This window comes from Chaetodon auriga, chromosome 16 (assembly GCF_051107435.1).
Source record: "Chaetodon auriga isolate fChaAug3 chromosome 16, fChaAug3.hap1, whole genome shotgun sequence".
Lineage (NCBI taxonomy): Eukaryota > Metazoa > Chordata > Actinopteri > Chaetodontiformes > Chaetodontidae > Chaetodon > Chaetodon auriga.
In genome coordinates this window covers 4,952,963-4,967,226 of record NC_135089.1, presented here as the reverse complement: position 1 = coordinate 4,967,226, position 14,264 = coordinate 4,952,963, and the positions used below count along the sequence as shown (strand labels likewise).

At 45.3% G+C, this 14,264-nt stretch overlaps 1 protein-coding gene and 2 non-coding genes across 5 annotated transcripts; 2 read left to right on the top strand and 1 right to left on the bottom strand.

The window, feature by feature from the left end:
- Positions 1-287: 287 nt before the first annotated feature.
- st8sia6 (ST8 alpha-N-acetyl-neuraminide alpha-2,8-sialyltransferase 6) lies at positions 288-8,765 on the bottom strand. Of its 3 annotated transcripts, none has more exons than XM_076751500.1 (8): positions 8,050-8,765; positions 6,160-6,237; positions 5,599-5,676; positions 5,426-5,500; positions 4,243-4,387; positions 2,164-2,276; positions 1,983-2,075; positions 288-1,897 (listed from the first exon to the last, which is right to left on the bottom strand). In XM_076751500.1, the coding sequence occupies exons 1-8, from the start codon at positions 8,148-8,150 to the stop codon at positions 1,420-1,422; spliced, it is 1,161 nt and encodes a 386-aa protein (XP_076607615.1). In that variant the 5' UTR covers positions 8,151-8,765; the 3' UTR covers positions 288-1,419. The 3 variants fall into 3 exon arrangements, with proteins under 3 accessions (XP_076607615.1, XP_076607616.1, XP_076607617.1); XM_076751501.1 differs by having other exon boundaries at positions 5,599-5,673; positions 8,050-8,323; XM_076751502.1 differs by having other exon boundaries at positions 294-1,897; positions 6,160-6,234; positions 8,050-8,276.
- On the top strand, positions 3,061-3,132 carry trnac-gca (transfer RNA cysteine (anticodon GCA)). The gene has a single exon. It is a non-coding gene; the product is annotated as a tRNA-Cys (tRNA).
- Positions 3,906-3,977, top strand: trnac-gca (transfer RNA cysteine (anticodon GCA)). The gene has a single exon. It is a non-coding gene; the product is annotated as a tRNA-Cys (tRNA).
- Positions 8,766-14,264: the final 5,499 nt, after the last annotated feature.

Sequence of the window (14,264 nt, the reverse complement as noted above, 5' to 3'; positions counted from 1 at the left end):
AAAAACGAGGAGAGTCCATAGAAGAATGCATATAAGAGGGCTGTGCAGGTCTAAATCAGTGGATCATACGAGCGCCGAGCACAAACTGTGGCCCAAAACAGGCCAAATCTCCTGTTTGTAAGTAGAAATGCTGCAGTCTAATGACAAATCCTGGCAGCTTTTGGCACTTTAAGGCTCAAAGGCACTAAATCACGCAAGCTGGGACATCCGGGAAAACGCTTTGGCCTGCTCTGCCGGTCAGAAGAGTGAAGTCCACTCCCGCCACTGATTACATACAAACAACTTGTCCTGATAAATATTTATTCACTGATTCACGGCATTTTTCCATGTCACCTCATGTTGTTCACAGAAATAAAAATCACAAACACTCAAATGATTTTAAAATTGGCTCACCAAGAGTTCTCAAGTGTGGTCATCTACAGCTTTTAAGTTATTTGTCCAGATGTCAAAAATCACTGTTAAGACTTTCTAAGTGTCAGCATGAAAGGCAATACCCCCAGTAGCATAAGGCCCGCCCACGTCTTCATGCAAACGTTAGAAACGAAAGCTTACAATTTGTGCAGAAAGTGCACGATTCACAATCATTACACAGCTTCACACTGGAGTCAGTCAAATCTGCATTGGTTCAGCCCCCCGTGTTCACTGGTGTTATCATTTCTTTTCTTTCTGCGGTGTCTCTGCTCAGTCCTTGGCTCTGAGCCTCGCTTCACAGGGTCCTCTGATGACCACAGCTCACAGAGGGCAGCCATGACGGTTTGCACTCTGAGATCTGAGGCTTACCTCATGTCTGCATCGCATCCAGCAGAGTCAGTGACGCAGAATGAGAACAAGAGTGCAGGAATCTCCCGCCACAACCAGCTCCAGCCTTTTATAGCGTGTGTTTGATTGAAGTGTGTGAGTACCATACATTTCCCAGCGGTTATCTGCTGGTTCTCAGCGGTTCCCAGAATATTGTCAAAGTGGTTAAAAGGATTCTTCACATTCAGTGTACTGCTGTTTTCAATAAAATGTTTCATCCAGTCTCTCTTCATCTAAAGGAGGTATTTGATTTTCTTCAAAATACATTCAGTTTGTTTTAAAATCTCTCAGGTCAGTACTATAACTGACAGTTACTGAGTTAAATTATAGACATAAGGCACTGCGATGTAGACCCCCACAAAGGCCTCACAACGAATTTAAATCAAAATAACTCCCTCCAGACTCCAGCTGGAACGTTTGTGGTAATAAATATAGTTTTGGGTACACTACAAGACAGTTTACAGAGGGCTTACAGTCTTAGGATTGTTGCATTTCAGTGCAAATGTCTTAGCTCCATTCATTTAAAAACATGTGAAAGGCTTCCAGAGTGACTGGCTTCATCCTGAGGCTACAAAGAAGGCACTTAGCTGCGGTCCTGTCAGCTGCTCCTGGGTCTGAGAACTAATGTTCACCTGGTTGACAATCTCCCAGGTGAAGCCTGAGCACCCCCTGACTGTGCAGCCGCAACAAGAGGTCAAACTCGGCCGGCATGGCGTGGAATTTCGTTTTAGTTTGCCTGTCGTCGTAGTAGTGGTTAGTCAAGGCATGGAGGCTGTGTGGGTGATTGCTGAAGGGCCAGAACCCGTAGAGATGCACGTTGGCGCAGAGCTCCAGCGCCAGGCTAGCCATGATTATCCCGCTGCTGAGCCGCACCGCTCGTAGGCCTTGGGAGCGCCAGAAGAGGGCCAGACTCTGCAGGTACTCAGGGTTGAAGAAGATGGGTCGGGTGGGGCTTTCAAAGTCCTCGATGGTGTAGAAGACCCGCAGGGACACAGGAGTGTTGTGGCCGTAGGAGAAGGCAGGAATGAGCAGCAGGGAGTTGCCATATTTGCGCAGACTCTCCACGAACGGACGGCGACGGGCCATCAGAGCCCCGTATCTGAAGACGAACACAAGTTATGAAGCAGCAAGACAAGAGGAACGTTTTACAGTGACGGTGCAGTGCGATTCATCCTGCCGCTCACTTTTCCAAGAAGATGCTCGGGTTTGCTGTCACAAGGTCAGTCTTCATGCCCACGTGTTTCTCATAGCCGTTTTCCAAAGGAGGTAGGTTGCACCTGAGCAGGCAACAAAGGCGATAAGAGAGATGAGTTTAATTCTGCTGGTTTAAACCGTCACAAACCTTTCAGGCCTCACGTTTCTCACCTGATGACAAACTGAGCCGAGTCGATCGTCGTCCCACAGCTGCTGTTGGTCAGGATGCCTCCGTTGCCAACAACAGCACACGTGTCCCATGTTTTATTTGGGAAAGGGCGCTCCTGGAAGCAACACCACCGGAAAATTACTGCATTACAAAACAACAGCATTTCCGCTGATGATGACACTGAGTGAAAGACAAAGAGCCATTTAAGAGAGGGAAGTCTACAGCCAGACCTCATTGGCAAAAATTTCCTTTTCACCCGAGGGAGATCCCCTGCGCTACCCACATGATACGCTAACATGTGCCAGTTTGTTCATTTCCTTTGCTTCACTCAGATTCTTGGATTTTCTATAATCCTTTGCAGTTTTAAAGAGTCTAAAACTCAAAACTTTTGACTGTTGGCAAATATGGAGGCTTGATATACAACACGGCTTCTTTAGTTTACACTGAGATTCATTTTACTTTTCAAAGTTCAACTTTATTGAACATGTTGGCCAATAAAGTTGTGTTTTATTGTCTCTATGGTCATTCGGGATAAACCTGCTGTGCCCTTTAGGCAAAAGAAGGCTGCAGCCACATTCGGTCTAGACATGAATGCAGACTTCAGAGCTGAAATGAGATTCCTCAAATAAAATAAGATAGAATAAAACACCTCCAAAACCTTTTTTATTTTATGTTTTAGTGGTAAGACAGCTTGCACGGCGATCATGAAAATGGCAGCTGTGGCCTGAACACTGCAGATATTTAGCCCAGCTGTTTATGACACAAGCCAACACCCAGTGGCTCAATGGTCGGTGCAGTGTTTCACTCTAATATCTGCTGTCCAAGTCTCAGCACACCGTGATAATATGTTTTTTTTAAATGCGTTATCTTAGTTTCTGTGCTTATCTAGAGGCAGGGGAGGGGGTATAGCTCAGTGGTAGAGCATTTGACTGCAGATCAAGAGGTCCCCAGTTCAACTCTGGGTGCCCCCTGGGGAAGCCTTTACCTTATGGAACATAACATATGAAAACTCGCACACATCCTCTCAGACTTATGATAAATTCAGTCTCTTCCAGCTTCCTGATGCTGCCAGCAGCTTAAAACTCGAGAGCTCAGTCACTGTCTTTCATCACAGTGAGGCTGTGGTCGGCGAGCGTGTCGTGTACTGCCTTTCCTCTGACTGAACATGCAAAAAAAAACAAAAAAACAAAACAACTCACTTCCACTTTAGCAGAGTTCTGAGTAACACATACTTGTGCAGTTTATATTGATAAGAAAGTGAGTGAAATGTCTACAAATTTAGACCACATGGTCATGAGATGGAGTGAAGTGAAGAGGAAGAAAGAAAAAAGTTAAATCCTCTGTGGCTTCGCAGTTCCTTTTTTTCTGCATCTGCCATGTCGCACGCTTGCCTTTATGAAGACACGACACCCTGGAGATTAAGTCATTACAGCCGGCAAGTATTCAATTAGTCAAGATATGAAGTATACAGGACACAGAATAAAAAATCAACTGTGTATATGTACATTATGTACAGGTTCTAAAAATATTACTGACCATAAAAATACTGCTGCCAATGCCGATGTCGTATGTTGTATTGCACTTTTAGACATGTTGCTTCACATTCTGGGTTATTATCAATAAATGATATGAATGTAATCATTTTTCTTACTGATTTCTTACAATTCTGCTTATGCAAATGTAGAAATTATGCCATTTGAAGTGGATTATGTATACTGAGGTCGCACTGTGTGGGCCCTACAGAGGGGGTATAGCTCAGTGGTAGAGCATTTGACTGCAGATCAAGAGGTCCCCAGTTCAACTCTGGGTGCCCCCTGCTTTTCTTCTCAAACCCGGCAGATAAACGTTCTTTCCGCTCAGAATAACACACAGAGTCCAGGCAGCAGCCACCAGCCTAAAGTCTGAACCCCTCACCAAAAATAACCGCGCCGTGTCGGCTTGCCCGCGAACCAGCGAACATGTGAGCAGACATGTGACTTATGGGAGAACATGAGGGGGCAAAGCAGCGGAATAATCTCTGCAGCACAACGTTCGAGAAACAAGCAGCAGATTTTTGTGGCAAAAAGCCACGAACGGCATACCTTTGCAAAGGTGCTGAAAATCTCCGGGGTCACCTGGAGGGTCCTCTTCTTCTCCCCGTCGTACACGAGCTTTGACCCCACAGGCGTGTTGGCCTGGGTGATGATGGCCTTGTCAAAACCGTGACACTTGCTGCTCAGCTGAGATCTGGGGGACCACGGGGACTTTGTTAAGTAACATACAAGACAGTGAGGAGGGCTGACACTAAGTTTCCTTCATCTGAGCATGTTATTGCTATTAACCGGGTGAAAGCAGTCAGGTGAAGTCTCGCTCTTTGACCATAACTCACAAGACCTCAACATGTGTTATATTTAGAGCGTCTGAGTTCCTCTGCTTTAATCCACATTTCTATTTCTACTTCTCCTTCTCTGTCTGAACTTCCTCTTTTATGTCCATATAAGAAGCGACGAATCCTTAAGTTTCGTCTATTTGTGACCCTCACTCATTTTTTCTGTGCTTGGAAATATTTTAGTGACTCGGTTTAGCGCCTGGGAAACAAATCAATTCAGACTGTGTGTTTGTGCTTTTGGGTTGAAAGCTGCCAAATGAGACGCAGCAGGATATCAGCGGTGTGCTTATAGCTACATGGGTTATTCTGAGAAATGGGAAGTCGACCTCCCCTTCTTCTTCTAAGAAATGGCGCAAAGATATGTGTGCTGTTATTATTTGGAGGAGATTATGTACTCCTCATCTGACTCACAGTGTACATTTGTTGAGATTTCTCCTCCTGTGTCGGCAGTGGAGGCGTGGCCCGGCGGTGCTGCAGGCAGACAGCGCACCTGAGGCTCGTCTCCCTAATTTCACCTGTTCTTAAGCAGCGTGGCAGCTTCGCCTCACTTTCCAATCTTTTCTCTAGTCTGTTGATCTCTTGTTCGTGCTCATGTCGCCTTGTGCAGGTTTCCTTTGTTGGTGGTTTTCTGATTTGGTTTGTTAGTGTATTGTTCCCTTTGCGGTTCCTACCTTAGTTAGTTTTTCCCAGCGTTCTCTGTTTTTCCTACCCGCTCGCCACGGTGTAGTTGATAGTTTAGTTTAGGGCTGATTTTGTTTGGTTGTGTTTGTTATCTTTGTTTTTGTGATTATAATAAACCCTTCGTTGTTCATGGCTCCCTTTGTTCGAGAGCTTTGTTCTGCCATTTTTGGGTCCTACAAAAAAATCTAGATTACTAGACATAACAATTTTTTTACCTGAATTCTTGATATTTGTCCTCCTGCTTCTTCCAGGTTTGAGAGTAGCGCGCTGTTACTTTGTCGATGAGCTCCCTGTGACACACACACACACACACACACACACAGTCAAACCCCTGCAGTGCTGACGGGACTCGATCTGATGAAGACGTGAACAAAAAGTTTGCTCTCACTTGCAGCCTTTACAGAGGACAGGGGGCTGAGGGGTGCTTTTCTTCTGAGGAGGCACTTTGCGAGGTTCCGCATTGCTGCTGAGAAAGAAGCAGGACAGATGAGAGAAAACAGCCGCTGAGCCCTCATTTCTCTTAGTACATAAAGCAATCTTAATTAAATCTGACCACTAAACTGCTGTCGTGCGTCAGCTGTGAGCTTCAGCGTGAAGCTCGGTCACCGCAGAGCATTGATAAAAATGTCAAATTCACACATCATAAATGAATAACCAGTGCACAAACTCGCGAGAGGAGACCTTTGCTACTTGGTCTCAGTTCAGCAGGAGACTTCTGCCTCTTCGTGTCTGTTTTGTAATGTCTGTGGTGTGCGGTGTGTTGCCTTTACTGCTGTGTGTCTCCTTCTTTTCTTTTCTTTTTTTTAAGTTTCCAATCAGGAAGTCAAATCTCTGATTGAGTCCAGTTGAAGTCTGACTCCCAGTCTTCAGGCTGCCTTACACTCTGTGCACCTGCGGGTCTAAAAAAACCCAAAAGAGTGACTGAAGGAGAGACGCCGTTTGCTCTCACCTGCAGCCTTTACAGAGGACAGAGGGCTGTGGGGTGCTTCTCTTCTGAGGAGGCGCTTTGCGAGGTTCCACATTGCTGCTGAGAGAGAAGGCAGGACAGATGAGAGAAATACAGAAGCTGAGCCCTCATTTCTCTTAGTACATAGAGCAATCTTAATTACATCTGACCACTAAACCGCTTTCATGCGTCAGCTATGAGCTTCAACGTGAAGCTCGGTCACCGCAGAGCATTGATAAAAATGTCAAATTCACACATCATAAATGAATAACCATTGTACAAACTCGCGAGAGGAGACCTTTGCTACTTGGTCTCAGTTCAGCAGGAGACTTCTGCCTCTTTCGTGTCTGTTTTGTAATGTCTGTGGTGTGCGCTGTGTTGCTTTTACTGTCGTGTGTCTTCTTCTTTTCTTGTTTTTAAGTTTCCAATCGGAAAGTCAAATCTCTGATTGAGTCCAGTTGAAGTCTGACTCCCAGTCTTCAGGCAGCCTTACACTGTGTGCACCTGCGGGTCTAAAAAACCCACAACCGGTGACAGACTGCTATTAAATGTCAGCTAAATATCCTTTAATTTCAGGTTGGTTTTGGTGTGGTTGCTCCTGCTGAGCTGAAGCAGACTCTCATATTTCGCTTTCAGTGACTCTGTAGTTTTCAGCGTGAGAGTTTCCTCCAGTACTAGTTTTGATTCTCCTCAAATAGAAACTTGCGATGGCACGACATCGTTTAAACACCACTAAAAAAGAGCATCAACCTCTGAACAATGGAGCTGTGGAGCACATGATCCTGTCTGCCACTGTGTGTTGAAGAAGTTAGCATTTCACTGTTAGCATCCTTAGGGAGGAGAGACGCTGTGTGAAAACATCTGTGTCGAATTGTGAGACTTTGTGAGACGAGTGGAAAGAAAACATCCAAAATACACATTTAAGTGTTTATTTTCATTATTATTTCTGCTATGGAAACATGCAGATTAGGGCATACTAAGTAGATGATGCAACCTTAAAAATAGTTGTATTAATATAAGTAATGAACAGGAGATGTTTCTGTCTTTATCATGTTCACCTGTAATCATTTTTTTGTCTAAAACATTTCAAGGATGTTTTCTCAAAATGAGTTTTTTCTCACATTCGCAGACAGAAATCTCCACTTCAGCCGCACTTACATCCACCAAACTTTCCAGCTTCATTCCTATATTTTTTCTGAAGGTTTCAGCTCAGGCCTCTGTTCATATGTCATTCATAGCCTGATCTGTGCAACGTTTTACTCTTAAAAAGACGGCAAAAATAGATTTTTTTTTAATGGCTGTTAACAGTATTTTCTGATTCATGGAGTGATAAAAAGAGAAATCCAAAATGTGTAAATGAAAATGAATGTAAATCGGTGCGTATTTAACTAGACAATGAATCATTCACATAGTTAAACATATAAATTCAGAAAACCTGTAAAGCAAAAAATAAGTGTCATAATGTAAGTAATGAACTGGGGAAGTTTCACGGTGCCGTCTCACAGTGTCTCTGCTTAAGCGCTTTTGGAGCCTTATGGGAAATATTTACACACATCTGAGTAAAAAAAACAAAGCTAAATCAGCCTCTTCTTCTCCGCACCAGTCATTTCACGATAACTACACCTTCCAGGGGTATAAGACGATGACACACGAGGAAAAACAAGAGGGGGAAGAAGGTGGAAAAAAGATGAAGAGCTGCCGTATCAGCATCGGCTGCAGGACCTTTGTTGTCCGGTGGTTTCTTATCAGACTCTTGCATGTCTCTTCATCTTGAGCCCCCACCCGCAGCACCCAAAATGCACAAACCTGTACTGACAAGAGTGTGTGTGTGTGTGTGTGTGTGTGTGTGTGTGTGTGTGTGTGTGTGTGTGTGTGTGGTCGTTACACACTTACTTGTGGTCGAACGTGTACCAGATGAGCGTGGTCAGCAGGCTCCCCAGGAACAGGAGAGTGATCACCAAAGAGGAGAGTGACTTCAGGAGGTGTCCCCTCATACCTCTCTCCTCCTGCTAACTTCACCCGTTAGCTCCCTCACCTCCTCCCTCTCTCCGGCTTCACCTTGTGTTCTTCTGTCTTCACCTCCTGCTTTCAGGTTTCCTCCCCCCCTCCTCGGCTCGTTCTCCCCGGCTGAACCTCTCGCACACTCTCTCTCTCTCTCAGGAGTGTTAATCTTTAGCCTCTCTGCTTTCTTATGTTTCACCTCAGCCCCCCCTCTCCTCCCCCCTCGTCCTCCTCACCCTCTTCCTGTCTGTCTGGTTTGACTCAGTGTTTCTCTCCCTCCTTGGGTGAGCGAGAGCACGCCTCCTCTGTTAGGTCTTCTTTTTCTTTCTCTTGTTCAGGCAAGTCCTCTGTCCCCTGTGCTGCTCTACTTTGTCTTTTCTCTCTTCCTCTTCGCGTCCGGGTCGGCTGAGAGGAAACCGGTGTGTCTTTGCTCCACATCCTACTTTAATCCTTGTCATGTCTCCTCAGTCCACCCATCTCCTTCCCTCTGTCTCTCCCTCTCTTTCTCATGTGCTCAGACAAACTCACAGTCCACCGTAGTCCTAAAGCTGGAGTTCCTTCTGCTCTCCGCCCCCACCCCTGAGCCCCAGCCTTCCCTCTGTGCTTTCCCCTCCCTCCCCCGGCCACCCTCCGCCCACACCCCTTAAGCCCCTCTCCCCTTTGCACAAAAAGGAGGCAGTAACATGAGTGCCCCGTACTGAATTAGCCCACAGTTTGCCTCTTGATAGAGTGCGTGTGTGCCAGCAAACACACAAAACCAGTGAGGGGCAGAGGCTTCCCATCCAATCAGAGCGACTCCTAATACCCCTCAAACTCCTATCTACACACACACAAGCTTCTTTTATTCCAGTGTCAAACTTTGCCAGCTGTACCGACTCATATCCTCTTACAATAAACATGTGTGTTTCTCTGTTTGAGAGGTGGGAGGGAAATGGGGGGGTTGGGGCCCGAGGAAGGGAAGTCTCCACTCAGCTGAGATAGGAACCTGCTTCTCTCATGGCAGCACCGCCGGCTGGATCACCAGGGTGACTGAGTATCTCTGCAGCAAGACAACGAGAGGAGCAGAAAAGGCAGCGAGAGGTGAGGAGTTGACGGCCAGAAGGAGCATAACTCATCGCTTGTTTGGCTTTCATTTGGGAGCTCCGCGTCGCCAGCTGTGCGATGGAAAGGGAATAAAATATATGATTGAAAAGCTGGAGGAGGATTATGGGAAATAGGTTGAGCATATGGGATGGATTTCACATTAAACACCCACAAACAGACGGCCACACCCAGCCCTCCTGTATTTATCCGTCCTGCTTTGACTTTTCAGTGGAAAACTCCACGCTGGGCTCCTTGCAATAAAACAATTATGCCTAGCAAGTACATGCTGAGTAAGCTGAGCTGTGCCACAGCAACCCCACCACCCCACGCACAGGAACCCAAAACAAAAGAGCGCTTGGAAATTTTTTTTATTTTGGCAGAGGTTTGCAGAAAACGTGCCGGGGTGGTTTGAGGCTGCTGTGCTGCAGCCAGACAGAGGACTGGGGCCCGATCAATAAGGACGGTTGTGCAACTAATAAAATCAGGCTAATAGTGGCAATGGAGACAGATGGTTGTTTAAAATCTCCACTTAACCTGCTTTTTACCTCAAACACATTGATGTAATGGTTCCTGGGCTGGTGTGCAGACCTCCAGTGAGCAGCTACAGGCCTCTCATGGAGTGCTAACAATAGTACAGGTGCCACTTTCCATAGCGTATAAAACCCCATGTCCTAGAACAACTCTGAACAGCATTTCATGAACTCACCCGGATCAGACCAATGTAACATAAAACACCTTGGTACTTTCAACCAATCCCATTCTCTTTATTGCCCTTGCATCAGGTGCCTGGCATCACCAGTTCCAATAACAACAGATACACATGTCTCCTATCTTTATTTATGACAGCACGTACACACATATACGAGTTGTTTATCATGTGTCTAGATCAAAGAGTTGGTCTGGGAGAAAATACACATGTGCATGATCTTTCATGGATCATGAGACACGAGCGGGAATGTGGACAGAAACGTGGGGGAGAAAAATGTTTTTCTCCGGCGTAAAGAAATCTGTGATCATAACAAGGCTCGGAGCAGGAGAGAGCCTCTGCATCAGGAGAAGAAGAGGAGGAGTGCATCGCAGATGAGGGACAGCAGCAAACACCTTGCTTCTCTGGTGGTCTGTTAAATCAAATATCCAGACCTCTCATCCCGCTGCCTCCTACACACAACAGTCGGTCATTAGCTTATTACAGGCAGTGCCATTTCCATCCAAAGACTCCATAACCTATTTAACCACATTAAAGCCAAAGAAGTGATTTTTCATGATGACATTCATAATCTTGTAACACGGGGTTTCTCAGCATTGTGCAGCTCTTGTGCGCCTGTGGGAAGCCCTCCGTCTTTTATTTTGCTCGGCATGGATGAATCATGCCGGAATTATTACCTCCATGATGGATAATATCTGTAATTAGGAGCCAGCTTTTTTTGTGATGAATCTGTTAGTCAGAGGAGGGAAGCATCAACGCAAAATCCTGCAGAATTTCAGCATAATTCTGCAATTTCTTTGAAGTTCTTTATGTGTGTGCATGCATTAAGACTTGGCAGAGGATGCGTGTGTGTATGTGAAATGCTAAAACAGTTTTGCTTGCTGTGTTTGCATAGTTTGAAATAATATTTGCATAGTTCTCGGCCAATAGTTTTGCATGTGAGCTTCCCAGCTTACCATCCCCCAGCTGCTCTTCTTGACAGGAAGTCTGGGCACAGCATGATTCAAGGTGGCATGTAGTGATGGAGGAGGAGTGAGGCGCTTCCTCTAAAGGGCGCATGTGACGCTATCACAAGGCAGGCAGAGGTCCAAATGTCTCATTGTCACCCAAAAAGGCCCCCCTGTAAATCTGCCCTCCCTCTCCTCCACCTCCACCTTGTTCAGGCACCCCCCCCCCCCCCCATCAGCAGGGATGAGGCTGCCGCCCTGATCGTCTGTGACAGACAGGATGTGAACCAGGCTCGCCTCAGTCGCTGCTCGATATCTCAACATCTCAACAAACAGGCAGGTTCCTCAGAGAGCTTCCTGTCAGTTTATGGTCGTTGTTGTATTTTTTAACGTCACTGTAAAACAGGACAGGTGCGCTACAAATACCAACAGGCCAAACTGAACGGAGACTTCCTGTCATTGTCAGCTGTTTTCCTACTTTGGCACAAACCTCAGAGCAGATTTAATATCTGTTTCCATGTGTGGCCTGACTCACACCCTCTGCCTCTCATAACCTGTATAACAGGTTGCATGACCTGGCAGCGGAAACTACAGTGACGACACCTGTGGTCAGACCACACTGAACTCAGGTGAGGCAGATCTGCTAACCAGGAAACATGTAGTTGCTGCTTTTCTCTCTGTACGAATGTGGCTGTCTGTAAAAGAGCAGCGAAAACAGATGACGCAAGAGGACCCAAAGTGTACATGTTGATGTTTTTGAGCTGGCGAGAACAAGAGCAAAATAAGGTGACAGCTCTGTGCACTTGAAGATTTTCCCAAAATAACCAAAGAGTCAGGAACGTGGGTCACATGGGGGGAAATAATGGCGCTCTGGAACCAAGAATATGAGGAACTGCTATATAAAACACGACATCTTTTCGTCTGCACATGCTCTACACCATCTGAGCGGTCACCAGATGATTACAGAGATAAAGAAAACTCTGTTTTTCCACTGTTGTTTTCGCCTTTCTCTTGTAATAATGAGAAGTGAAAACATGCAGCTGAAATGATCAGCCAATCGATCGATAAGTGGATCTGCTGAAAATGAATCATCAGTCATTTTGATAAATGAAAGAAGCATCTTCTGGTTCCAGCTTCTCAAACGTGAGTGTTTGCTGCGTTTCTCTGTTTAACGTCACAGTAAATAAAATCTTCAGGTGACGTCACTTTGGGCTTTAGGTAATTACGATGGCCGCCTGTTTGTTTTTTAGAACAAATGATTGACAGATGAAAATAATTGTTTGCTGCACGCAGACGTTCACCTGTCCAGGCCTCTAAAAATCCTTCAAATGGCCGCTGCTCGTGGCTCAACCTGAAATCTTTAGACTTTAAAAGCACCAGTTTGTGCATCTTTAGCAGCGAGCTCCTCTCAGCAGCTCCTGGTCCCGGTGGATCTTATCATGAGCTGCGGAACCTCTGAGTCACCTGATGGGATCATTCTAGAAGCTTTCTCCACCTGTGGGCTCTCAAATCGTCATCACCTTCCACTCCACTTGGCCAGCGGCTCCACGGGGAGGTGTGATGGAAGACGTGGGCCTGAGGGGGGCAGTAATGGGGTCAAGTGGCTGAGGAACAGCTGATCCCTGTGCATTCCACTGCTGCTTAGCGTGAGGCCTGCTGCCCTCGTGCCTGTTTGACCTGTTACCCCCCCCGCGTGTCTCATAAGCACCCGCACAAACAAAACATGTAACTGACAAACAATGTGAGTACACAAACACTAAAATACACTGAGCATGCAACACACGAGGAGCACATGCATAATTTACACATCCTGCCACGGCTATAATGGACACGAGGGACCGTCTGCTCCAACAAATTACACATCAGCCCTTGATGGCCTGAGCAGAGTGGATTACTGCTCACTGTGTGTGATAGACACCCACAGTAAACACAGTTTTCTGATCGCAACCGGTAGTTAAAAGTCATTTCCTGCAGCTCCATCTCAGGGAGTTTCTTTGTCGGAACAAGCCTGTCTGATATTCAAATGCAGCAGTTACAGTAGATGAGCAGATGACTCTTTCGTAAGTTTCTATCTCGAAGGTCACGTGGCAGCAGCAAGAAAATACTGACGAGACCTGATCCAGACAAGACCAGGAAACCACAGCCCCAGATGTTTGACTCTTTATTTGACTTTTTTTTTTTTTTTTAACATGACCACCATTCAAAAGCTTTAAGATTAATGCACAACGCTCAGGATGTCACCGGCTGACATTTAAGGTTTCTGATACCAGCTACAGCCACTGGATGGCAACAGACCTCCAAACAATTTAGATTTAACATGTAAATGTCTTTGTCACAGTGTCAGCAGAAGGATTTTCCTCTGAGGGCACAAAATAAAGTTAATCCTGACTGAAGTCAGAGATCTGAAGATAATTAGCCTGATAGGAAACGTTAATGTGAGACTAAACATGTTGTCCTGAGGGCCATGATACAAAGACTGCATTCAGACTGGAGCTAATATTACAAAAATCTTTCCCAATCCATGACGTGTTTGTGCATTCATTATCGGCATTTTTATCTGCTCTTGATTTGCAGCAATGCCACTTTTTTAATGGTGAAAATGTCACTCAAAGTCCACTTAGGAGCTTTTTTAACAACGAGTGAGTGAGTGGTCACAACCCTCCAACCACACACAAGCAGAGATGCTTATATTAGAGCTGAAGGTGTTTTCATTGTACACCAACAATGCATCGAATGACACTGAAAACCAGGGGGAGGAGAAGTACTTCAGAAGTACTTTAAGTAACAATACTGCTTTGAAAAAATACTCTGCTAAAAGTAGATTTCACTTTACTAGAAATATACCAGCAAAACACGTTCAGTATTAAAGTACTTTGTAGGCAGAATGCTCCCTTTCAGAGTTGTTATATACTTTTATTGGACTGTTATCTTTAACTTCTTCACTGCTTTCTGTACTTTCATAAGTTAACATATAGCAGAGTGCCACATTTCATAAACTGATGTTTGTAAAATCTTTAGTTGGAATCTAGTAACCAGCTTTCAGATAAACAGTGAAAAGTATAAAGTATCAAAAGTATCTCAAAATTGTACTCCAGTACAATACTTCAGTAAATGTACTTGTTTACTTTCCAGCACTGGTGAAAATAATGACATAGTGTGAACGTGGTCACTTGTAGAGATGAATACAAAGATTTATCAGCTGACTGACTGTTATGGAGATTTATAGTGACTTTAAACTCATTGTTTGGCCAAAACATCTGTTCTGGTTCATTCACTCGAGGTGTCAGCCCTCCAGATGTTAACATCAAACTAATCCTTCTCCGCTAATCAGGCGTTTGCTTCATGAGGAAAGAACGTACAGGAGACCATCG